The sequence below is a fragment of the Alternaria ventricosa genome, assembly GCF_023758065.1.
Source record: "Alternaria ventricosa strain BMP 2768 chromosome Unknown scaffold_7, whole genome shotgun sequence".
NCBI classification, from domain to species: domain Eukaryota; kingdom Fungi; phylum Ascomycota; class Dothideomycetes; order Pleosporales; family Pleosporaceae; genus Alternaria; species Alternaria ventricosa.
The window spans coordinates 785,887-809,495 of NW_026055687.1; the positions used below are offsets into that span (position 1 = coordinate 785,887).

Consider the following 23,609-nt stretch of genomic DNA (forward strand, 5'->3'; position numbering starts at 1 on the left):
ACAGCGCAAACGATAGTGCGCTCATACGAAACTGTTCCGTTGATGAGTTCAAGCGTTCGTTTGCGACGTCGGGTGTAGGTCCGCATCGTGTTATGTTATCCGATTCTCTGCTTTCTTCTGACCCACACCTCTTGATCACTATTGCCTGGTCTTTGTTGAACTTCCCACACTTGGAGCCTGTAGCTACCGCGGTCCGATCGACCGGTATGAAGATCGAATGACCAGTCGTGTTTTGGACACTGGATGCCTGAACTGAGTACGACACCAAAGTCTTCGATATCGAAGGGTGTACCATTAGAGAGTGGATACGAAGAGTGCGGGCATTCCTGTGCGGGTCGTGGTCAATATAAGCCCGGTACACACAGCGCCAATGTCGCGACGTACGTGGTTGACCGCAACAAATTTTCCTTTGTACTGGAATACCATCACTTGGTCCTTTGCATCGCCACCAACTTCTGGATCCTTCCACTCATCGATTGCTACCTCGGTGGCTTTCGAGCTATCGTCGCGAGGCACGTGGAACACCCGGCATCCAGCCACATACTTTTCGCCGCACGGGCGCTGTTCGCCGACACGCGTGGAGTCGTCGAGATCCGGGTACGACGTCACTCCGCCAGCGCAAAACCACGCGTTACCAGCCTGAGATGACCTAGAAAATGGATTGACCAGAAACGACATGCTGGATGGCGATGACGCCGATGTGGGCGACGCGTTGATTGCACGCGACGATGCACGATGGTGGGTGCCAGGTCTTCACTAGCACCACGCTAGCCGCAGCGGAAAGCGGCTAGACTGGTCCATGTCAAGTTGTCAACAGAGACTTCCACTTCCACGCCCTGCGGTCAAATATGGAAGTCTGGTTCCAAACATGGAAAGTTAGAGCGCTTAGCAAAACAGCGTGGACAATGTTTAAATACCGAGATGGCTTCAAAGAGGCCGCATGTGTACATTTCTACGCTCCTTGCATACTGTCGCACCTGTCTTCAAGCCTCGACTAGCTGATATTTGTCGCTCACATACAACTACACCCAAAATGACGAACATCCAAAACCCTTCAAGTTATCTTGCCAACGCGCGCATCGCTCCAGAGATCTTCCAACTCCGGCCTGATTATCGCGCCCTACTCATGGTGGTCACCAACATACCACCAGGCCCTTCCGACTCAGCAAGCGAAGCTTTCCTCTCCTCGGCAGAAGCATCAGCCAAAGAGGCACTGGCAAAAACGCCGGTGAACGACATTGCGCATGTCGCGCAGTGGAAGGATGCCTACAAAGCCTTCGGTGCAAAGCCCAAGAAGACCATGAACAGTCTCGAAGCCCTGTTGCGTCGTGTGGGTGCAGGCCTACCACGTGTGAATCGCTTAACAGATATCTACAACGCGATTTCCATAAAACACCAACTCCCTCTTGGAGGCGAGGATCTCGACAAATACCAGGGAAGCCCTTTCCTGATACGTGCAAAAGGCGACGAGAAGTTCGACACGAAATCTGGCGGCGAAGTCGTCATTGAGCATCCGAGTCCTGGAGAGGCCGTCTGGTGCGACGATGGTGGTGTGACATGCAGACGTTGGAATTGGAGGCAATGTCCGAGAACCGCGTTGAGCGACGGCACATCGAATGTACTCTTCATTCTGGATGCATTGGAAGCCATCGATGATGCGAAGCTGAAAGCCGCAGCGGACGAGTTAGGTCAGGAACTGCAGAAGCTGTCCGCAGATGTAAAAGTCGAACGACGTCTCTTGACATCATGAATACATTCGTTATGTAATAGAAAGTCGCATTGTACTATGTATGCACTAGGTATTGATGATGGTGATCTATAGACTGTTTATGATAATGTCCGCAGCCTATTCACCATTAGCGTTTATCTTGCTACGATTACATTCCCACTTACCTTCTCGCCAATAGCGTACGCTGTAGAGCTTGTATGTGCACTTGGGAGGAAAGGCAGAATACTGATATCAACAACGCGCAATCCGGCCGCACCGTGCACCCTTAGGTCGGGCCCTACTACACCTCCCAGATTTCTGGGTATCATCGCAGCTGTGCAGCATGGGTGCAGATGCGAGAGTACCATGGAATCCTTGATGTAAGATTTGAGGTCTTCGTCTGACTGAACATCTGGGCCAGGAGTGGCTTCAACCGCACCGTACTTGCGCATAGTCGGAGTATCTAGTACCTTACGAAGCCATTTGATATGCGCAATGTGGATGGAGAAGTCGATGGGACTGGAGCCAGCGCGGTAATCAAGTATAGGCTGAGCTAACAGGTCGGTTGAGTTGAGATGGACAGTACCGCGACTCAATGGATGGAGAATGATGGGGCGCATAGTCGTCCCAGTCGCAAAGGGCACTTCTACACTGGGGGCTTCTGGGTTTGCGAGAAAGTCGGCAAGGACGTGAAGCTGACGTTTATAGCCAGCAACAAGGCTTGGGTCGGAGTTCTCTGGCAAATGAGCAGCCGCTGAGTCGCTATCAGCCGTCTTGCGCATCTCCTCAATGATTTCCATGTACTCCTCGGTCACATTAGGAAGTGAGATGTACAGGGCAGCATTACTCATGGCCAACGTGTAAGGGCCTCGTGCTGGCGTCATATTGAACTCTGCTACTGCTCTGGCGGCATAAGCAGGATCAAGCATGTCTGAAGGCATATTGGAGAAATTGCCAGGCTTCGTGTCTATCACACAGTCAGTAATCAGGGTGTCATCTTCAACGAGCAATCGGGATACTCACAGTTCCACGATATGCCGGGAGAAGAGTGATCTTGCAAGTTTGAGCCTACTCCAGGGAGATCCAGTACCGCGGTGATGTTCAAGTCATTGAGGAGAGCTGCAGGGCCAATACCGCTCCTTTGTAGGATGGTAGGCGTGTGCATTGCGCCGGCAGAAATGACAACTTCGGCTTTGGCGGTTACATTGAACACTTCATCGCTAGAAAGAGATCGTATCTCTACCCGTGGTGGCCCGTGTGAGACGCCGTCAGTGTAAACAACCCTGATGACCTGATGCTTGACCAGCAAGTCGTAGTTTGGTCTACCCGAAACGTCGGAGTAGTGGCCCAAACCAGCATGCGAGCGCCTGGCCGTGACTGGATGCTGAGATATGGGTCCCCAACACAGGCCTTCTTTGTCACCACCTCCACACTCATCTAGGGCTCGGATACCCATATCTCTCCAAGCATCCCTCGCGAGGTGAATATCGCCCCATAGAAAAGGTGGGAAACTCGAATGAATGGGAGTCGTGCCGCCATACGCGGACATGTCCCAAGTGAACCCATACTGTTCCACCACGCTTGGCTCTGGTGGAGTGAAGGTCACGCTCTACATGGAATCAATTTAATGTCAGACACGAGAAGCAACCAAGCTAACCTTTTTGAAGTAGAGGGACAGGCTCTCCCAATCCCACTTGGCCGTACTGTTTGCAAATTCAGGACCTCCAATCTGAGTCCAAGCGTCGTAGTCATGTCTAGATCCGCGATCAAAGTACTGGCCGTTGATGGCGCTACTGCCACCGACAGTCTGGCCAACGAATAGCAAAGCCTGTTTGCCATTCATTTCCGGATTAGGTACTGAGTTGAATGTGAAGTATCCCGATTTATCAGTTGGCCCGCCCCAAACGAGGCTTGGCGGATCAAATGCCCCCGGCGCATATTTGACTTCGCCGTACTCAACAACCAGCACTGTTTCTGCGATGAAGGTCAGCCAAACGTATTTTGTAGATGATTGTGAAGACTTGCTCTCTGGGAAGGCCTCCGTAAGTCGATCAGCTACTGTGAGACCAGAAGTTCCTGCACCAATAATGACCCAGTCATAGGTAGGACGAAGCTCTGAGATGTGGCGTTTGAAAGCAGCATGTGGGAGCGCATTAGCGCAAGCGACGGCTAATCCAAGTGATAGAATTCGTGGAATCATGGCTGTCCTTCGAAAGGTATCGTCCCGAGGGCTTAGCGAGTGTGTTCTCTTATATCGCTGCTCCTGCGTTGCTATGCTGCTGTGCCACCCGAACGCTCGTGTCATTGGCACTCGATAGTGCGCGTTGGCATCTGCAGCCCGTGTGGACCGCTCGTGATCGGTATGAGGTGCTCATTGGTCCTCATCTCCGTTGTAAGTCAGACTTCGTAAGCGTTGCTGTGCATCGCAGCATGCGGCTGTGGTGAGATGCGTGCAGGAGCGAGCGACCCCGCTCTAAAAGGAAGGTTCATTAGGAGCCTGACTCATGTCCGTTTTCTTGAGTGAGCATATCGCATATTCATCATGTCTTTGTTTGCGCAGCTCTACGCGGCGAAATGGCTACTCGTAGCAGTCATTCTTGTGGCCTATGCTGTGGCGACCTTCGTCCGCTACCGGCGCCTTCGAGCCTTCCCTGGTCCGACCAGCTCGGGATGGTGTGAACTGCTGCATATGCGCGCGATACTGAGTCGACACTCGCATCTCTGGTACAAAGCTATCGGCGATGAATATGGTGAGTAGATAGGTGGGAGTCCCAAGGTCGCTGCGCGGGAGAGGCGCCGTCTCGCCTGTGCGGCCCGCTTGCCCCATGCTGACAGCGCCAAACTGCAGGCGCCCTCGCTCGCATCGGACCCAACGACCTCCTCACATCCTCGCCAGATCTGCTGGCCCATATGAACGCAGTGCGCTCGCCGTACACTCGCACAAGATGGTACAATAGTGCCGTGCGGATGGAGGTTGGGAAGGACCATGTCTTTAGCCAACTCGATGAGGTGCAGCACACGAAGCGGCGCCAACAGATGGCGTCTGGGTACTCAGGCAAAGAAAATTTGTCCCTGGAATCTGACATCGACGAACACATACAGCAGCTTCTGGACTTGATCAGATCAAAGTATCTTTCGACTGCTACGCGGCACAAGCCCGTGGATCTCGCAAGTAAGATTCAATATCTTACTCTCGACGTGATCAGCAAAATCGGCTTCGGTAAAGCGTTTGGGGACATCAAAGCCGATGCTGACCTCGACAATTATATAAGCGCTGGTCGAGTCGGTTTGGCAATTATGGTCTTCACCGGAGCCCTTGGACTGACACCTTACCTCCACTGGCCACCCATCGCGCGCATGCTCGGGCCCTCAGACAAGGACAAGAGTGGTTATGGAAAGATGAGAACGGTAGCTCGGGAACTCATCGATTCGCGTCTAGAGAAGCCCACCAATAGTCGCTCGGACATGCTTTCGTCGTTCATACGCCACGGATTGACACGCGACGATATCGTGACTGAATCGATGCTCACGATTCTAGCAGGGTCTGACACGACTGCGACTGCTATACGTGGAACGATGCTCTTTCTGATGACCAGCCCTAGAGCGTACAAAAAGCTGCAAGCCGAGATTGACGCTGCCGTTACTTCTGGTCATGCTGCTATGTCGTCCGGTATCGTGTCTGACGAGACGATGAAGAGGCTGCCATACTTACAAGCCGTAATGCGTGAAGGGCTTCGAATTCATCCACCTGTCACTGATATCGCTCCGAAGAAGGTACCCGTCGAAGGCGACACTGTCACAGTCAACGGCAAAGCGTATTTCCTTCCCGGTGGTACCAACATTGGGTATAACGTAATGGATCTTAACCGAAACAAGGAGATATTTGGTGAAGATGTCGACTGCTTCAGACCGGAACGTTGGCTACTCGATGAGCACAACGAGATCCAGCTTGAGCGCTTGAACGCTATGCGCCGTACTACAGACATGATCTTCGGGTATGGCAAGTACCAGTGTCTTGGGAAGCCTATAGCGTGGTTGGAGATGAGGAAGGTTATCTTCGAGGTTCGTTGTTCCAGAGTTTCGTACCGAGTCCCTATGCTGACTTGCGTCTAGTTCCTACGACATTTCGATTGGTCTCTTGCAAGCCCAGAGAAACCGTGGAGATCTAAGAACTACTTCGGCGTCTTCCTGCAAGACCAAATGTGGTGCCACATTACTGAAAGAGAACATGGCTTATGAGGGCCTCTGCGTGACGGATGTGAGTCACGTGAAGAGTCGCAGGGCTTTCTTTGGCGTCGGCTTAAATTGATCTCAAGGCTTCTTTCATTGTGTTCGTTAACGGCCCCTTTACTGTCCAACCAGTGTCTTCAGATACGGCGGAAATCCAATTATTCCGGGCAGGTTTCTTGGGGGTTGTAATATTTTGTCCAACCTGTCCGGACTTCGACCAAGTTCCCGGTTGAATGACCTGCGCACGGTGCCTCATGCACGGCATATCGTGATGCTTGCGGGGTAATGTGGAGCGAATGTCTACCCCGGACTAGCCACTAATTTGCATCAACCGAAATGCATCAGCTCGCCGGCTAATGTGACATCACCATCGTCTTGACTCTGCTGACCAGCGTCGCAGTTGTATGTGATCGCATCAGGCATCACATACGTGACTTATCCAGTTCGTAAAGCTGACACGTCTTTCACGGCTGCTCCGATGCGCTTTGCCCGGGCTACCAAGCAGCAATTGCAATGCCAAGATTGCAAACAATTCTAGAGTGATTCAGCTCGGCAAATGAGTACCGGTTATGTAGACGGCGATGTGCTCATATTTCTCATTGGTGGATCTTCAGCAACGACGCTTCCGTACAGCCTCATGGAGAGGCTTCAGATGGCAGCTGTTGTATATGAGCGAATCCATATGCGTTGCAAGCATGGCGCAATCCCCCAGACTCTTCCGCCATGAAGCTTCGAAAATCCTGGTTGGCCGCTGTTTGCTTCGCCACTCCCATTCTCGCATCGTCGCCGATCATTCATTCGCAGGCTGGCATATACCAGGGACGCTTCTTGCAGGAGTTTAACCAAGACTTGTTTCTAGGGGTCAAGTATGCTCCAAAGCCAATACGATTCGCTCCCGCTCAATTAGCACCGGATTCGCCTACAACATACCACAATGCCACACAGTACGGTGTTGACTGCACGGGATATGGTGGAGACACAAACACCCTGGTTGCCGCAAATTGGACAAAACTGGGAGAGAACTGCCTACACCTAAACATCGTCAAGCCAAGAACAAATGAGACAAAACTCCCGATATTGCTATGGATCTACGGAGGTGGATGGCAGCAGGGTGCTACTAGTGATCCAAGGTAAGCTGTCTGAAGTGACCGCATCCAGAATGGAGTACTCATCAGCGCCAGATACAACATGAGCTACATTGTTCAGCAATCAGTACTCAACAACAAGCCTGTCATCGGTATCTCGATAAACTACCGTATGGCTGCATTTGGCTTCTTGTACAGTGAAGAAGTCGAGGCCGCTGGCGCACAGAATCTAGGACTTCGCGACCAACGACTCGCGATGCAGTGGGTCAACAAGCATATATCATCCTTCGGTGGTGATCCTGAGAAGGTCACAATCTGGGGAGAATCTGCGGGTGCATACTCCGTTGGTGACCACATCGCTGCATACAACGGCGTAAACGAGGGTCTGTTTCGCGCGGCCATTCTGGAAAGTGGCAATGCTGTCGGCGCACCACTCAACGGGACCGACTGGTACCAGCACATGTACGACAACCTGACCGAGTCGGTAGGATGCTCAGGTGCCGAAGATACGCTCCAGTGTCTTCGTGACGTACCCTACGAGACCATCGCACCATATGGCTACCAAGGTCTCGAATGGTTTCACGTCATAGATGGCAGCCTGATACCTCGGTACGGCCAACAGTCGTTGCGGGAAGGCAAGTTTGCGAAAATTCCGCTTATTCTCGGCACCAACACCGACGAAGGCTTTGGTGTGAACGGGGTGAACGGCGACTCCGACGCTATCAATCAACTCGTACACTCCAAACGCTGGAACGTCAACGAGACTGTCGCGGAGAAACTTCTCGAGTTGTACCCGAACGACCCTACACTCGGCGAGCCGTACGGATGGGGAAATCGCACATGGCCGCAGTTTGGGTTACAGTACAAACGTTACCAAAGTATCGCAACTGACCTGACAATGTATGCTCCTCGGAGATTGCTCGCGCAGAGCATGAGTGAGCATGTCGATCAGGTCTACTCGTATCGATGGGATGCGCCCAAGTTCAATAACACACCGGAAACAATCGGCGTCAATCACTTCTCTGAGGTCAGTACCGCGCCATCGTTGAGTTGTCGAAGAAGCAAGGAATGACTTTAGGACAGATACCCTTCGTCTTTGGTAACCCAGAACAGCAACTCACTCCATTGGGCAATAGCTCCGAAAACATTGCACTGTCAAAGCTTGTCATGCGCATGTGGACATCTTTCGCGTACGATCTTGATCCTAATGGTCATGGAAGTGAGTTTCAATGCCATTCATTACTACTTAAAAGCTAGAACACTAACGCGCATCAAGTATCCCAAACTCCCCAATGGCCGAGCTATGCCACTAATGCAACCAACTTTGTCTTCCGAAAAGACCAAAGCTATATCGAGGATGACGACGATAGAGCTGAAGGAGTTGCTTATATCAACAATTTAGTGCGATGAAGCTGTGTGTAAGCCAGTGTCAAGAAAATTACAAAGTACCAACGCATATTGATCTCATCATCGTCGAGAGGACTATCCGAGAGCGAATGGATATCATGTGATGAGCTTCCAGATCTGAAGAGACGAGAACTTCAGATGAATAGGTGACAGGGAATGTGTCCGAAGTTGTTCTTCTCCGATGTATGCAGACCAGCTTTGGTCTATTCCAACAACCCCACCTTTACCAGATCGTGCATTGCTACACTCAACACGGATGTTCTTAAGGGCGTCGCAAGATTAACACGCGGTCTGGATCCAGTCTGAGATTTGACATCGCACGATATTCTCCAGGGTCCCTCAGCTCCGGATTTCCTACAAAGATTCTGGTTGGCTTTGTATGGTCTTCATGCCACTCCGTCTTGTGCATATATCTGTTGCGTTGAAATATGGTGCAGAGATGATGCGCTAACGGCCGATCAGATTGTGCCGTGCCTTCAAGGAAGATAGCAAGCTTGGGAAAACCGGGACAATTCCAAGCCTCGAGCATTCTAAAATGAGTTGTGTGACCTGAGACCTCTTCCCGCAGAGATCTGGACCGGGCTTGCCACAGTTCGGTTGCCGTAGAGAAGTGCTGTTGGAGCAGGAGGAGAAGGTCGCCAACACGAACGCCATCTTCTTTACTTACTATGCCCAGCACTTGCATCTCTTCGTGAGTCTTGCCAATCGCACGTATCCGCAAAACTTTGCAGGGTGGTCGGCTGAGAAACATACTGTGAATGAGCTGCTCCCGAGACGGCCCTATTCTTGACGACAGATCTTTGAGATAGTCATGTATGCGGGGCTTGATGGTAATGGTGTAGTTGCCTTGGAATGGTTGGAAGCAGTCGCCGAATAGATCGACGAAGTATGGATTCACCTGAAGTTGAGACAGGTCCAACCATCGAGGTTCTTCTGCTAGAGAATATAAACTCGAGGATCCGACCCTTCCGTATTCTGAGCGAATCCTGGTATGAAGAGAAGTGAGCAACTCCTGTGGAAGTGTATATGCTTGCGTGAATCGCGCCGTGTGGAAATGATCTGACAACATACGGCGGTAAGCATACGGATTTCTGATGTTGCAAGTGTTCTGAAGTTTGGTGACCTCATCTTCAGATGGTGGCAGCCACTTGAGGCTCGGCGGAATGGTGTCACCGTATTCGACAGCTGCGCAAGGGTACGGGACGCGATATTGCGTACCCAGCGTGTGCACAACGATCTCTCTCCAATGTCTTGAAACGTTCCATGCTGCAAAGTGAGTTCTGGGTGAGGCGTAAGAAAGTATATGCTCCAGTATCTCGACGACATCCAGAGCGCGGTGAGATCCGCTGTAGTGTGCGTGGGGCGAGGCTGACGACGTAGCGGGCGGGGCGTCCTGACCTATAGGTTTGGGGTCGTAGAGCGCGATCCTCGCGTCGATTGTGCGCAGAGCAGAGGTTCTCCATTCTTCGATACTCTGCTCCAATTGGTCAGCATTCTTGGGTTGGTTAGCGGATGCGGGATTCTCGGTGTCGACCATACTGGCTAATCTGGGACGATGTGTATTTGAGATTTCTTAGAAAGAGAAGAGAATTGAAGAACTTGTCGACCATCCGCTGAAAAAATCTGGTCTTTATATGTAGGTCGGTTTCTAGGCAGAAGGCAAGCACGTGATGTGGACCCTGCAGACCCGTGAACGTTTCCAAGGCTCAGTCGTACCTACCTAGGTACCGACCCAACATTCCAGCGGATGCCCACTGCGGTCAGTCTTGCACTCATGCAATAGGTCGAAAGCGCACTTCCCATATATCTCATGCTGATGCAGCAATCGTGTCTCGACAGACTGATGGGTGGTTGCGTGCCGGTACCGCCAGGCATCAGGGTGAGAGTGGGGCATGACGTTAGATTCAGCGACGAATACTGAAGTCCTCCCGATGATGTCTTCCTTGTGTCGCAGATATCCTGTGGTCCAGAAGCTTCTTCGTCGATGCAAGATCGAACCTCGCAGATGGGTGACAACCTTGGAATGCAACAAAACCTTGGAAGCGCTAGAAGCGGGAGGTAAGAGGAGAGGCGCGTGAGAAGGGGCCCCAGACTGGATCCACGGACAACGCGCAGGAGACACAGCTGAAAGTGCGAAAGTACTCTTAACACACGCCATGTAGAAGACGCACCAATTTCCCCGCGCGCGGTCTCGATGCTTACGCTCTCGCTCAAAAAGCCGCAAGAGGCTTAGCGTGTGGTGACCCTTATCGGCCGGGCGTAACAGCCTGCTCACTTCTTCCACCATTCATGAGATCTACGATTGGCGAGAATGGGATACGATCAAGTTGGTGGCTACAGAGTCATGCAGACGTAAAGAGTAATAGTCGCGCTATCAGCGCTTGGTACGATGCTTGTTCTAACGGTGAGACCGTTTAGATGAAGGTGTACCGTGGACAGAGGGTGTATAAAGATAGGAGGTCGCGCTGTGATGGGCAAGAACGATCCATACTCGTAGTCAACCTTTCCCAGTTACATCTTCTCTTTCAAATCGCGAACCATACCGAGTACCATTGAAGCACAAGGCTAGATACCAGACGTCCATCATGGCAACAGCAACCTCCTGCTCAACAGAGTGCATCAAGGGCTCGATCCACGCTGGAACACCCAAAGGCACCATCGAAACACTCCACGGCCTCTCCGTCTACACAGTCGGAAACCGGAGCACACCACGCGCAACAATCTGCATATACTCCGACATCTTCGGCCTGGGTCTACCCAACAATAAGATTATCGCCGATGCCTACGCCGCCTCAGGAGAGTACCTAGTCTTGCTCCCAGACTTCTTCAAGGGCGACCCTGTCGGACTCAAAGTTGCTGATGCGCTGCTTCCCGTCGACGCGGCGGCGCAGAGTACATTCGCAAAGTATACGGGTATCTTGGCTAGTTTGCCGACTTTCTTGATGTGGCAGCGGAGACATGGGAAGGCAGAGTCGGATAAGATCTGTCTTGACTTCATGCGGGAGCTGAGGCGGGCGACGCCGAGCGGGAGGAAGATCGGTATGGTTGGGTTCTGCTGGGGCGGGAAGTACGCTGCTCGTACGGGGTTGGAGAGCAACATGATTGAGATTGAAGGGGTGAAGAAGCCGCTTGTCGATGCGATCGTGGCGCTACACCCAAGCCACCTGGTCGTCCCCGAGGACGTCGAGGGTCTCGTTGTCCCTACGAGCTTTGCATGGGGCGTCGAGGATATCGCTGTGAGCTTTGAGACGAAGAGCAAGGTGGAGGAATGTCATGCGAAAGCACAGAAGGCGCGGAAGGAGTTTCCGGAGATCGAACACAAAGCGTATACGCCTGGCAGGCATGGGTTTGCGGTTAGAGGCAACCCAGACGATCCGCAGGAGAGGAAGGCTCTGGAGGACTCGGAGAAGCAGGTACTTGCGTGGTTCGAGAAGTGGCTTTGAAAGGTATTCTGCAATTCGGTAGCCGTACATTGGCATAGGTATCATCTCCGCGTATTCAAGAACTCATTATATCCACCCCTGCGCCGTGCGCGGGTCAACAGACCTCTGCTGGGCCTCTCAATTCCGCCTGTATTTCTGGGGAATGTTCTTCTCTACAACGCCTCTGAGCTCGAGCCTCTCCCACTCCTCTTGTGCCGCCTCCTTCTCCTCGTGCATCTTGAAATGCGCAATGTCCTCTGGGTGGTTCAGGTCTTCCTCCTTCACGTCATCGCCACTGTGGTACTTCTCCCAATGATGGATCTCGTACTCGTACTCGTCGTCACCGTGGTGCCCTGGGCCCATGCCGAAGTCCGGGAGCTTGACGTTTTCCGAATCCTTTTGCAGGAACTCAGCCAAGGTGATGGAACCGTCCTTGTTGATATCGAACATGTCTAGGATAGTCTGGACGACCATTTGTTTCTTGGTCTCGGAGATGGAGGCGCTGGAGGGGTCTTCGAGACCGTAGGTTCGGCGGATGTCGACGGTAGTCCATAGACCAGTGCTGTCGTAGTCGTGCATGTTGAAGAAGGTGGTTGCGTCGTAACCCGAGATGTGATGCTCCTCTGGGACAGTGTCAGTGGACGGCCTTTCCTGTTTGTTTCATGTTGTGGGGATCTGGGGAAGTTCATACCAGCCATGTGTCGCGTCGCCCAGTCGGCATCTGCTGGGACTTCGACTTGCGCATGTTCAGCGCCGCCGTGCGCCGAGGCATTGAGGGCGCATGAAAGCAGCAGGAGCGCGCCGAGTGGTAGTTTAAACATGCGATCCATAGTTCTTGGAATTGTAACGTGCGAGAGGGTGTAAAGCTGAGAAGAGTCGTAGCCCAAATGTTGACGGCGGCCAGGGGCTCGGTCCCCATGTGGCCTACCGCCGACACTATGTCATAGGGGTCTCGAACTCAAGGTTTCCGCGTGCAGCTCTCTTTCACAGCACCGCCAACACCACAAGCCCGCCATGAACGTCTTGGTCCTTCTGAGCCTGTTGCTCTTCATCCCATTCCTCTTCTTTCTCGCATTTCTAGCCGCATCTTCGTGTATGGGCGACGGTTTCCGCGCACGATTCGCTGGCGTCACATTCAATCCTCGAAACGCATCGTTCGGTCGCAATTACACGCGAGGATTTGGGTCGGGAGCAGGCACCGGCGGCTGGGAACAAATTGAGATGGAAGACATGATGGGGGAAGACAGCGGCTCGGAATGAGGAACTTGGCACACGCGACGAGAAATATGGCTTGACTGCCCATCTCGGTGCTGTACAGGGTATCTTCATCTACACGCTACCGCCGTTTTGAGCCTTCTAGAACTCCAGATCCTGCTTCTTCGGCATCTTGCTACCGCCAGCCGCTTCCCTCACAGCCTCCTCCTGTGCCTCGGTATCGCCTTCCATCGGCGGCAGGCTGTACTTCGCGATCACAAACTTCCGCCTACTCAGCGTAAATGCCATGTCCTCGCCCAAGTCTCCCGCTCCACCACCGCCGCCCTTTTCATGAAACACCGGTAGTTTATGAACGGCGAACATACCCTGCGGTCGTTCTTCTTCCTTCGTCGTACCTGCCGATTGTGCGAGCGCTTGCGCACGCGAGTATGGGAATGGAGACAGCTCAACGACACCGTCAGAGAGGATCTCCATCCAGCGGACAAGCCCCGAGGATCTTGGATATAGGGTCAAGGGAATTGTGATAATGGCGGTCAGGCGCGTTTGATACTGTCGGAGTAGCGCGCGTAGAGCGTGGAGGAATTGGAGTACGGAGGTCGGGTGGGCCGCCGACGGAGAGTATAATGCCGGCGAGAGTAGAGACGGTATCACAACGCGATGGATCGTGTGTGGTGGCGTCGACTCGAGCTGCTGCCGTATGTTTTGCAGAATCGGTGGGAAGGGTGAAGAGGTGCCCGTCGGTGGAGGTATGGGCACATAGTTGATCGCTGTCCCTACAGGGAGCGTGAGACGTTTGGCGAGATCGAAGGTATGGCAAAAGACCATCTGCTCTTCTGTCGCACTGTCGCCTTGACCTGCTGTCCTCTGCACATTGGGAGAGCCTGTTTAGAACCTCGTCAAAACTGCTCAATGTATGGTCTTGCATTCGCAGAGTATATGTACACAACGCACCTCTAGCACTCTCAAACTGCCCCAGACCTTCATACCTCCATGCGATCTTCATCTTCTCCGCTCTCTCCTTCCCCTCCTTTCTCTTGTCTGACTTGTCTTCTGATATGCCTGGCAATTCCCTGCCCCACACTTCGCCCATGCCTACTACATGCACTTTATGGCCCTGCACCACTCCCTCGGCTGCGTAGAACCGTAGCAATGCACCGGCATAGTCTGTCGTCCCGCTCTCGCCTATGATTATCGAGTTTCCTAGCGCTAGGCCAGCATGTCCTGCTAAGATGCCATCAAGCGAGGGAGTGCCGGTCGACGTGGTGGGGCGGCCATCGATGGGTGAGGGGCGGACACCGGGGGGTGTTGGTGCAGGCTGTGCTATCGAAGGCGAGGATGGCGCATTTGACGCGTCCTCGCCTGCCGGTGCGCGAGACAGCGCGATGTTGCGCTTGCGAAATGCCATTTACGAGTGTCTCGGGCTGTGCGTCGCGACCTGTCGAAAATGTTAGAGTGGCTATCGATAAGCGCACATTAGCGTCAGACGTCATCCACCCGGCAGTCGCTGATGTCGCGACTGCTCCATCAACGAAAAACGGGAATCAAAATCAATGTTTTTGCTATTTCCAGTGAGGTAGCTCAGGCTACCTAAGCCTGTTGCTTCACTGTCATTCGCTACCAGGGCTTGATTCATCTTGATCCTTTCGCCCCGATACAGCATCTCGCCTCCATGGTTTCTGAGCTACACCCATACTGGTTGCATCAAGGCTCAGTCGCTCAAAAGACCCAAACATACTCCAAAGAAGACCGCAATCTTCAGCTCAGCGCAGTCAAACACCTGGATCCCGCAATGTATCCCAGCAATCCTACCGTATCTCAGCATTGCGGCCACTTCAAGATGACCTCAGATGCTCGCGCTGTCCTCATTCTGGGCACAGCTCTCCATACTCTGCCTTGAATGCTTCCATAATTGACTCCTTCTCTTCTTCTGGACATTCTGCAATCTGTATTTCGAGCAGCTGTTTCTGGTTTGTGTAAAACGCTCGCGCTTTCTGCATCCTGGCTTCTGTACGAGCACATTCTTCCTTGACCTTGTCCTCCGCCTCTGACCGTCTGTTCTGTTCTGCTCGCACCCTCTGTCTCCATACGCGGGCGTCTTTAACGCTGCTGTTACCAAGTGTCTTCAGCTTGTTTCTCACTTCTCGGTTCTCAGTTCGGCTTCTATCAAGCAGCTTCTGCAACTGTTCGTGTCGCTCATGCAGAGCTTCCACAATACCATCGGCTGCTTTGCGCGCTGCCTGTGCCTCAGAGAGCTCATCTTCGAGAAGTTGAATCCTTGCCATGTGTGCCTCTTTTTGGGCTGACGCGGCGTCCATGTCCTGTTCAATCTTTCTTCGAGCATCCTTCTGGTCTTTGAGGAGCTTCTTCATCTGGTTCTATAATTAACTTCATTCAACTAAATAGCTATAGATTGCTGGGCATACCCTGCGTGTATGGTGAGCTTCTTGTTTTGCTGTACCTATTCCGCGTAAGTCAGGACTCCTGAGGAAGCAATCAAATTACATCGATTACCACTTACCAATTTCTTCAATTTCTTTAGGTTCTTCAGGAACATGATTCTTGACAGTGCGCCTCAGATCTTCCATGGTAGCAATACCCCGGTCTTGGATACCGATTTCAGCCGGTAACATCGCCGATGCGTGCGGTGCAGAGGGAAGCATAGCCTGAACAGAGCGCATCCGCGTCTCTGCATCCGCGCTGAATTTGGTGGTAGGAATGTTATTCAGTGACGCCCCATTCGCGACCGACCTGACCGCCCATTCAAAATTATCCAAAGCCCAGGGATACTTGAAGGGCGTTATCGCGCCCTTCAGCAAAAAGTAGTACTCGATCAAAGTTTTCAGCTCGAAGCCGTAATCGGGTCCTACCATATCAAATGAATATCCACTTTGTCGGTATGCGGCCTTGAAGGGATAGCAGAGGTCTTCGATATGTGGTAAAATCACCGATAGGATTCGTTGTCCTCCAGACAGCATGTATACTCCCCCAGGCGACTGGTCGAGCTCTTTGTGGGCCCATATTGACTGGCTAGCCGTATGTCCGCCGATACGAAGCTTTACCAAGGCGATCTTCATGTACCACTGTGTCGTGGTTCGAGTCTGTGAGGCTGGTACCCAGACCAAGTCTTCGACCAAAGGCAATTTTGCGAACTCGTCTGGAAAGTACTTGTTCGCGTAGTCTTGGATGTTCTGCAAGGTAACTTTGTCATTGGAAGCCATCTGTTCAAATGTAAGCAGCTGCGGAGAGTTTGGTGTATGAACCTGATATACCTCGATGATGCACCTGTGATTGATGGGTCTTGCTGTAATTGAGCTGGTCAGGTCTCTCAGGAATGGTGACTGTCGCAAGATATACTACTCGAGCTTTAGGCAGTGGCATGTGTTCAACTAGGTAGCGAAAAGGGAAGTAAAGAATGAGCAAAGGAAAGTGGATTATCAGGAAACAACTCACTAGCAGGCAGATATTGAAGCAGGGTAGTTAACACACTTAGTTTAATCTCACCTGGGTATTCTTCTCTCTGACCGCATGAGTTTACTAATGTCACTAGTGAGAGAACACTTCCTGGGCCAGTACTCCCTTACACCACGCTATAAACCATCATTCTACCAGCTTAACAGTGTATTAGAACGAGATTCCAGAACCCCTAGTCGAATCCTGCAAAAGGACTGCGTGATAAAGCTGACTTGTAAAGGTATGCATCTGCTGGGCGTTCTTTCTTTGCCGATCAGTACAATCTCTCTACAAGCTCTTGACGAAGCGCTCTTATAGGGACGCTATGATTTCATACGTGTTCGATGAATGACTCGGAGTACGACGCAGGGTGTGAGTGTGACCGTCTTCGTGCTTTCCTTCCAAGGTTCCCCGATCATCGTCTGCCACTAAAGCCCCGACACGGCTAGCGCACACTGCTAGCGCCATGTCCAAGAAGGCCGGACAGCACTCGATGCTTTCAGCATCTTCGACACAACCCTACCTTCTCCATCTAACTCTACTTTCAATACGAGGTCATGGCGGAGGATGAAGAGATCGAGTCTGCTCTGATTCCAAGTCTCTACAAACCACCCGCTTTGTTACCGATCGCGCAACTCAAAGATCAGCTCCTCTACACAATAGAGACATACCCCGTGACTATTGTTGTTGGTGAAACAGGAAGTGGTAAGCTTCCCAAATCTCTCCAGAAAGGCCAAAGCTGACAAGTCGCCTCAGGAAAGACAACACAGGTACCAAAATTTCTGCTGGAAGCTGGCTGGTGCAATGGCGGCAAGCAAATAGCGATCACACAACCCCGGAGAATAGCGTGTACTAGCGTAGCCGCAAGAGTAGCAGAGGAACTGGGTACGCAGCTTGGTCAACAAGTCGGGTACAGTATCAGATTCGAAGATGTTACGTCCGCGGCTACGCAGGTGAAGTTTGTCACAGACGGCCTATTACTGCGCGAGATGCTCGTCGATCCGCTCCTTTCACGCTATTCAGTCATTATGGTCGACGAAGCCCATGAAAGAAGCCTGTCCTCTGACATACTATTGAGCCTACTGAAGAAGGTCCTGAGGAAGCGAGAAGACCTGCGCGTTGTTGTGAGTAGCGCTACGCTAGAAGCGGAACGTTTTCTTGACTTCTTCAACCCCGACGATAGCGAGAAGGTTCACGGCAAAAGCAAGGAAGAATTCGGATACATCATTGGTATCGAAGGGCGCACATATCCGGTTGAGATCCAGTACCTACAGGAACCAACGAACGACTACGTGGAAGCAGCAATCGACACAGTCATGAAGATCCACGAGCACGAGATCGAAGGCGACATCCTTGTCTTTTTGACAGGACGCGAGGAGATTGACGACGCAATCGACAAGCTGGGTGACCGCATTGCGGACATGTCTTCATCCAAGCAAAGGCTCATGCCCTTGCCCCTCTACGCTGGCTTGCCAACAGAAGACCAAAATCTCATCTTCACCAAGCCGCCACAAGACACGCGACGCGTCGTTTTTAGCACCAACATCTCAGAGGCATCTTTGACTATTGACGGCATCGTCTTTGTGGTGGACTCAGGATATGTCAAGCTTCGCGCCTACAACGCCAATCTAGGCATCGAAAATCTCGCTGTCGTTCCTGTTTCGAAAGCTAGTGCCACACAGAGAGCGGGTCGTGCTGGACGAACGAGGCCGGGCAAATGCTTCAGACTGTATCCTGAAAGCGTTTACGAAAATTTGGAGGAAGCGACGTTCCCAGAACTCGCCCGCTCGAATCTCGCACCTGTAATTCTGCAGCTCCTCAATTTGGGCATCACAAACGTGGTGCGATTCGACTACCTCTCGCCGCCGCCATCAGCACTAGTAACGCGCGCTCTGGATTTGCTCTACTCTCTCGGCGCGTTGGACGCTCATGCTCGCCTCACGAAGCCCCTCGGCACGCGTATGGCGGAGCTTCCACTCGAACCGATGCTTGCTCGCGCATTATTGAAGGCGGCTGAACCGGAGTTTGGCTGCTTGAGCGAGATGCTCACAATAGCCGCAATGATGACTCTGCAAGGCAATGCTTTCGTTTCTCATGACGGCGGAAAGAAGCAGCTTGATGCGGCAAGGCGGAAATTTGCCGTATCAGAGGGCGATCACCTTACACTATACAATGTATACGAAGCTTTCGTGAAAGCTGGAATGGGTAACACAGCATGGTGTCATTCAAACAGTCTGAACCACAAGTCGCTCGTCAAGGCAGTCAGCGTCCGGAAACAACTAGCTGCTTACTTGGATCGTTTCGGCGTCAAGGAGAATGTCCTCGCGTCATCAGGCGTGCTGAGGGTTGGCGGTACACCACTCGCCGAGCGCGTCCGTCGCTGTCTAACGACTGGGTTCTTCGCACATGCTGCGAGGATGAAGGCAGATGGGACTTTCACTACGGTTGATGGAAAGACGACGTTGTGGCCTCATCCGACGTCTGTGTTCTTCACGCGGAAGGCGGATTGGGTCATATACACTGAGATTCAGTCTACTCGGGACAAGATTTACATCAGGGATCTGAGTACAGTGGAGATGGACTGGTTGACGGAGTATGCACCAGAGTTCTACAAGATCAAGAATGGCGGTCGATGAGACGAGAAGAAAAGTAGCTTGCGGGTATCTATCAAAACTAAGGGCATAATTACATAAGGACATCACGACAGGATTGCTGCTTGCCCGCAATTACTTGCATGCGTCGACGAACAGCTCTCGCATGCCCTTCAGGAAGCCTGCTAAGTCGCGCGTTTCATTCAGTCTGTCCACAACCGTCTCGACCTCTTCGCGCTCGACCTTGGGCCGCATCTCTAGCACCCTGTAGTCGCGCTCGCTGGTATCCAGTTCAAACCAGGCTTCACGGTCCCACTCCCTCTCATCAACATTGGTATAGACGAACTTCAATCTGTCGTCTTTGCCCAGCCCCTCAATCCTCAAGCCCAGATAGTTCTCCCAGAAGTCAAGTTCTGGCTCGTTGTACCGACTTTGCCCATCGAGGTAACGGCGGTGTTTGAGTTGTGCTTCGCGGCGTGCGGAGATGGTCTTTTGCACTTCGGCGATTTGTGCGCGCAGGCTGTCGCGATGGGCTAGGCGCTCGTCGCGCTGGAGGGTGAGGGCGGAGATGGCTTCCTGCATTTCGGAGGTTTCTTGAGATTCCTTGGAGATTGTTTGGCTGTGCTGGGCGGTCTTGAGTTCGAGGATCTCGATATCGCGCTTCTTCATGCGTTGGTCCTCTGTCGCCATAGTTAGTATGCGACCAAACAAGATGCAGGTGTTTCGTGTCTTATCGTACCATGGAGTTCTGCGACATTCATACGGAACTGATTGCGCTCTTCCAGTACTCGTCTGCGTCCGTTCTCGATAAATGCGTCAAATCGCGTAGTGAACTGGTTCATGCGACTGCGCAGATCGTCGAAACCGAAGTTGATGCTGGGCAATTGGTCGGCCATGGACGGCGCATCATGTGAGGAGGCGCGCATCGTGGTGCTCATGGAGGGCTCGAAGGTCGTCATGATTGCGGTCTGATTGTGACGTCTCTCGTGGTGTATACGAATATGTGATGGGGTGCGATGCGACGTTGGGTGGTGAGGGCGGATGGGATGGTTGCTCCGTAAACAAACATGCGCGCTAACGCGGCAGGAACGATAGCGGGGCGCATGCACGTGCCGACGCGACTTTTGGCGCTAGTGGAACTTTTTGGCGAGGTCACTTTCATCATCCATGGATCGCGTCCGGCGCATTCTCAACCTTGACAGACAGAATCTTCGCTCTCGCATACGGTCTTCTGTTTTCTGCGTACAAAGAATGAGTTTATACTCCAGCGTCGTTACGGATCGAGAACCTTTACGACAGCCCAATGGCTGACAGATCGCTCAAAGATCTGAACTACGGCCATCCCGGTGCAGCGACCTACGACTTGGAGAACAGAGAATGGACGTTTGCCAGGCCATATACCACACGCTCATTCAAGCGCATACGAACTTCGAAGGACGCGGATTCTGCGAGCAGTCATGCGACACCGGCATTTTCTCTCTCTGCAGAAATCCTAGCGAGTGGGACCAGCGTACAGAAAGAGATCAGCACCAGCATCGAAGAACACCCTCAGCTCTCTGCAGCAGCTGAAGTCCTCCCCGATCTAGCTGTAGTATCTGCTGCCATATCATCCACGGCTTCGACGTACGATCCGCTCGTCGGCGACCTACTGTCCTTCGGTTCGATTACGCCCAAGGGTAGACATGAGGCATGGCGAATAGCTGCATTGCCGACTGGAGGATCTGGGAGCATATTGCAGTTGTCAATCCTGGACAACGAAAGACACGGTTGGACAGCAGACCCGAAGTCATGGGTAGAAGGGCGAACCTTGAAAGATACGGAGAGTGGCTTCTGGAACGAGGAAGCGGCACCGATCCAGCAAGTTTGCTTTGCGCGTTCGGACGACAGCAGACCTTTTCTGGCTGTGCGACTGCCTACCCGTACGGTCCTCTTTCACCCAGACTACCACCGTCGACCACGCGCTTCCACTGTGTCACCGTTCTACCGCTTACCCGCCTCCTCTATCGGACCCCACCCTATGCTCAGCCTAAGTCAGAACGATACTGAAGGCTCTGCTCATGTCGACTTTACGTTCAATCCAGACTTCCAGTTACAATTTGCACTCGTCGACCTGAACCAAACATGGAGTGTATGGGACATCGAGCATCGGCCCATACTTGGCACGTACTCGGCTTCATGCCTGCTTCGTGGAAAGATCGATGAACTGGAAGAGGATGGGGGCACAACTTGCGAAGACGGCTGGGCGAGGATTTTGTGGGTGACCGATATAACGACATTGCTGGTATGCAACAGACGCCATTTCAGCATCGTTAGCATCAAGGGCAGGACAACGTCATACCTTCCCTGCCCAGAGCTCTTCAGTGAGCGATCAGCAGACTGGATCTTGGATGTCAAGCGACATCCGAGAGATAGAAGTCGAGTTTTCGTCTTGACCTCTACTCGTCTATTCCTTCTTTCGGTCACTGCACCGAGTGAGCTGCTTGCGAGGGCGGGCGAAGCTGGTGCTGTAGTCCTCACATCATTGCGACACTACCGGGGTGTGGAGGATTTCACCCTCCACATAAGCGTGCAGATGCTGTCGGACGATGGTGAGTTGCAGATTAATCGCATGACAAGGACTTCACTAACAGCCTGATAGAAACATGTGTTATGCTCCACTCTCGAGTGAACAACTTAGTCCAAGTACATAGCTTCCGCAGCAGTACCTCTGGTCCTTCCGGCCTCGTTACCAGTTCAGATCCGACTCTCCTAGACCTACCCATCGGTGGATCCGCACACATAACCAACTTGTACATCGATCCCATGCAATGGGAATACGCAAAGAAAGACGTCTTCTTCCTCCAACTGTTTGTGACGCTGTCAGACTTGAGTATACGCGAGCTGGTTGTCTGGAGCCAGAGCACCTCGACGGGACATGCCGCCGGGAATGACCACGCTGTTGTAGACTTCACGCTAAATACCATCAAACGCCCTAGAAACCTCACCTTGAACTCGAAACGACGCAACAAAGACGACGATTTCATAGTTCCTAACGGGTTGGTCACCACAGGGCTACCAAGCTCTAAGACCATCATACAGCAACCAGGGTTGCGCAAATCCTCAGATAGTACTGCCATGCCGGACGCTCGGGACAATGCTTCTCTGGGCGCTATTCTATCTCAGTCAAAGAGCGCGGCGGAGCAGGTCTCGGGTACCATCGATGCGGTGGCCGTCATGGACCAAGTGAACGAAATGTTGGCGACTGGTGCAGACTTGCCACCTTTACCATTGGGTACTCTGTAAGTGAACTGGGTCTTCTTCCAATTCTGAACTAACGATTACAGGATGGAGTTTACGCGCACGCAGTTCCATGTTGCAGACATTGACGAAGCTTCGTCCAACTTTCAAGAGCTGTTCTCTTCGCCCAATGGTCAGGATACTGTGGATGTCCAGCGTATCGCAGCTATGCGCGTACTCGGCTTGACCGACGACAGCGACCTCACCATCTCCGATGCGTACGATAGTATACTCCAGACATGGGTTGCGCCTATGCCTCCGGATACGCCAATTCGCGTTCGGCAACGCCAAGAACTTCTGGCTCGGCGAATCGCTACGGAACTGATGTTCTCAAGCACGTGTATACGTGACGATCGGATCCAAGTGCCCGCTGTTGACATACAGCGTGGGCAGAGTCAGGACAGTGCCGTAGCCTTACCCATCTTGCCTGCAAGACCAAAGGAGGCTACCTTCAACTTCACCTCCAGATATCCTGCGTCTCAGCCGTTACCGACACCGCCATACTCATCTATACCACCTTCGTCTTTGCCTCCATCCTCTGTGTATGGATCGTCCCTACCCGAGATACCTTCCGTTGAGCCAGCTTCATCGGACCCCCTCAGTCGGCTTAGCAAGTATCTTCAGACTTCCAAAGACCCGGTTATCATTCCGCCAAACGTGTCGCAAAGTCTCGCGCATTGGGAATCAGGAAAGGATCCGCAGATGTACAATTGGGTCAGCATGGAGCGTACTCTTCGGGCTGAAGAACTAGATGAGGAGAGCCAGCAACAACGCGAGAAGGAACGCAAAAAGAAGGAACGCAGAGAAAAGCGCCAACAGCGTGAGAACGAGCTCATGAGGGCCAAGACTGCGAGTCAACTTAATGCATATCCGAGAAGCTCTCCAGGGCCCATGCTGGGTGGCATGGGTAGCAGCAGTCAGGTACCGAGTCAGAGCCAAAGTCAAAGCCATGTACCATTCCAGACTGGAGGCTTCATGATGCCACAAAGTCAAGTGGAGCGGGGCAAGTTTGGAGGAAAGCTAGACAAGAAGAAGAAAAAGAAGGGGAGGATCAGTGGATTTTGAGTTTTGGGCTGGCGCATTGTTCCGTACATGCGACCCTGGAATACAAAGGCTATATATGCACGGAGCGGATGCTTCTGATTTGATGCCGTCACCGGTGCGGAAAGAAGGAAGCTCCTCCCCTCAAAGTGGGGTCAGAGGGGTAGCTTCCGCATTCCAACTA

General features: G+C 52.4%; 12 protein-coding genes across 12 annotated transcripts; 6 read left to right on the forward strand and 6 right to left on the reverse strand.

The window, feature by feature from the left end:
* Positions 1 to 95: 95 nt before the first annotated feature.
* Positions 96 to 678, reverse strand: J4E93_005019 (uncharacterized protein; the record flags this gene model as incomplete). Its single annotated transcript, XM_049342942.1, has 2 exons — positions 96 to 326; positions 385 to 678. 2 exons carry the CDS (start codon positions 676 to 678, stop codon positions 96 to 98), a joined length of 525 nt encoding a protein of 174 aa, XP_049199942.1.
* A 355-nt stretch (positions 679 to 1,033) lies between these two features.
* On the forward strand, positions 1,034 to 1,750 carry J4E93_005020 (uncharacterized protein; the record flags this gene model as incomplete). The annotated part of the gene is made up of 1 exon (XM_049342943.1): positions 1,034 to 1,750. One exon carries the CDS (start codon positions 1,034 to 1,036, stop codon positions 1,748 to 1,750), a length of 717 nt encoding a protein of 238 aa, XP_049199943.1.
* Positions 1,751 to 1,816: 66 nt separating this feature from the next.
* On the reverse strand, positions 1,817 to 3,551 carry J4E93_005021 (uncharacterized protein; the record flags this gene model as incomplete). The annotated part of the gene is made up of 4 exons (XM_049342944.1): positions 1,817 to 1,846; positions 2,074 to 2,675; positions 2,732 to 3,317; positions 3,366 to 3,551. 4 exons carry the CDS (start codon positions 3,549 to 3,551, stop codon positions 1,817 to 1,819), a joined length of 1,404 nt encoding a protein of 467 aa, XP_049199944.1.
* Positions 3,552 to 4,250: 699 nt separating this feature from the next.
* On the forward strand, positions 4,251 to 5,947 carry J4E93_005022 (uncharacterized protein; the record flags this gene model as incomplete). Its single annotated transcript, XM_049342945.1, has 3 exons — positions 4,251 to 4,458; positions 4,557 to 5,770; positions 5,822 to 5,947. 3 exons carry the CDS (start codon positions 4,251 to 4,253, stop codon positions 5,945 to 5,947), a joined length of 1,548 nt encoding a protein of 515 aa, XP_049199945.1.
* Positions 5,948 to 6,661: 714 nt separating this feature from the next.
* J4E93_005023 (uncharacterized protein) lies at positions 6,662 to 8,433 on the forward strand (the record flags this gene model as incomplete). The annotated part of the gene is made up of 4 exons (XM_049342946.1): positions 6,662 to 7,068; positions 7,120 to 8,050; positions 8,107 to 8,242; positions 8,300 to 8,433. 4 exons carry the CDS (start codon positions 6,662 to 6,664, stop codon positions 8,431 to 8,433), a joined length of 1,608 nt encoding a protein of 535 aa, XP_049199946.1.
* A 2,582-nt stretch (positions 8,434 to 11,015) lies between these two features.
* On the forward strand, positions 11,016 to 11,873 carry J4E93_005024 (uncharacterized protein; the record flags this gene model as incomplete). Its single annotated transcript, XM_049342947.1, has 1 exon — positions 11,016 to 11,873. The coding sequence occupies one exon, from the start codon at positions 11,016 to 11,018 to the stop codon at positions 11,871 to 11,873; it is 858 nt and encodes a 285-aa protein (XP_049199947.1).
* Positions 11,874 to 11,990: 117 nt separating this feature from the next.
* Positions 11,991 to 12,682, reverse strand: J4E93_005025 (uncharacterized protein; the record flags this gene model as incomplete). Its single annotated transcript, XM_049342948.1, has 2 exons — positions 11,991 to 12,475; positions 12,544 to 12,682. 2 exons carry the CDS (start codon positions 12,680 to 12,682, stop codon positions 11,991 to 11,993), a joined length of 624 nt encoding a protein of 207 aa, XP_049199948.1.
* Positions 12,683 to 13,208: 526 nt separating this feature from the next.
* J4E93_005026 (uncharacterized protein) lies at positions 13,209 to 14,472 on the reverse strand (the record flags this gene model as incomplete). The annotated part of the gene is made up of 2 exons (XM_049342949.1): positions 13,209 to 13,948; positions 14,019 to 14,472. 2 exons carry the CDS (start codon positions 14,470 to 14,472, stop codon positions 13,209 to 13,211), a joined length of 1,194 nt encoding a protein of 397 aa, XP_049199949.1.
* Positions 14,473 to 14,929: 457 nt separating this feature from the next.
* J4E93_005027 (uncharacterized protein) lies at positions 14,930 to 16,285 on the reverse strand (the record flags this gene model as incomplete). The annotated part of the gene is made up of 3 exons (XM_049342950.1): positions 14,930 to 15,442; positions 15,491 to 15,525; positions 15,586 to 16,285. The coding sequence occupies 3 exons, from the start codon at positions 16,283 to 16,285 to the stop codon at positions 14,930 to 14,932; spliced, it is 1,248 nt and encodes a 415-aa protein (XP_049199950.1).
* Positions 16,286 to 17,074: 789 nt separating this feature from the next.
* On the forward strand, positions 17,075 to 19,153 carry J4E93_005028 (uncharacterized protein; the record flags this gene model as incomplete). Its single annotated transcript, XM_049342951.1, has 2 exons — positions 17,075 to 17,222; positions 17,274 to 19,153. The coding sequence occupies 2 exons, from the start codon at positions 17,075 to 17,077 to the stop codon at positions 19,151 to 19,153; spliced, it is 2,028 nt and encodes a 675-aa protein (XP_049199951.1).
* A 90-nt stretch (positions 19,154 to 19,243) lies between these two features.
* Positions 19,244 to 20,067, reverse strand: KPR4 (Ribose-phosphate pyrophosphokinase; the record flags this gene model as incomplete). The annotated part of the gene is made up of 2 exons (XM_049342952.1): positions 19,244 to 19,788; positions 19,848 to 20,067. 2 exons carry the CDS (start codon positions 20,065 to 20,067, stop codon positions 19,244 to 19,246), a joined length of 765 nt encoding a protein of 254 aa, XP_049199952.1.
* A 344-nt stretch (positions 20,068 to 20,411) lies between these two features.
* On the forward strand, positions 20,412 to 23,449 carry J4E93_005030 (uncharacterized protein; the record flags this gene model as incomplete). The annotated part of the gene is made up of 4 exons (XM_049342953.1): positions 20,412 to 21,361; positions 21,413 to 21,696; positions 21,774 to 22,386; positions 22,432 to 23,449. The coding sequence occupies 4 exons, from the start codon at positions 20,412 to 20,414 to the stop codon at positions 23,447 to 23,449; spliced, it is 2,865 nt and encodes a 954-aa protein (XP_049199953.1).
* Positions 23,450 to 23,609: the final 160 nt, after the last annotated feature.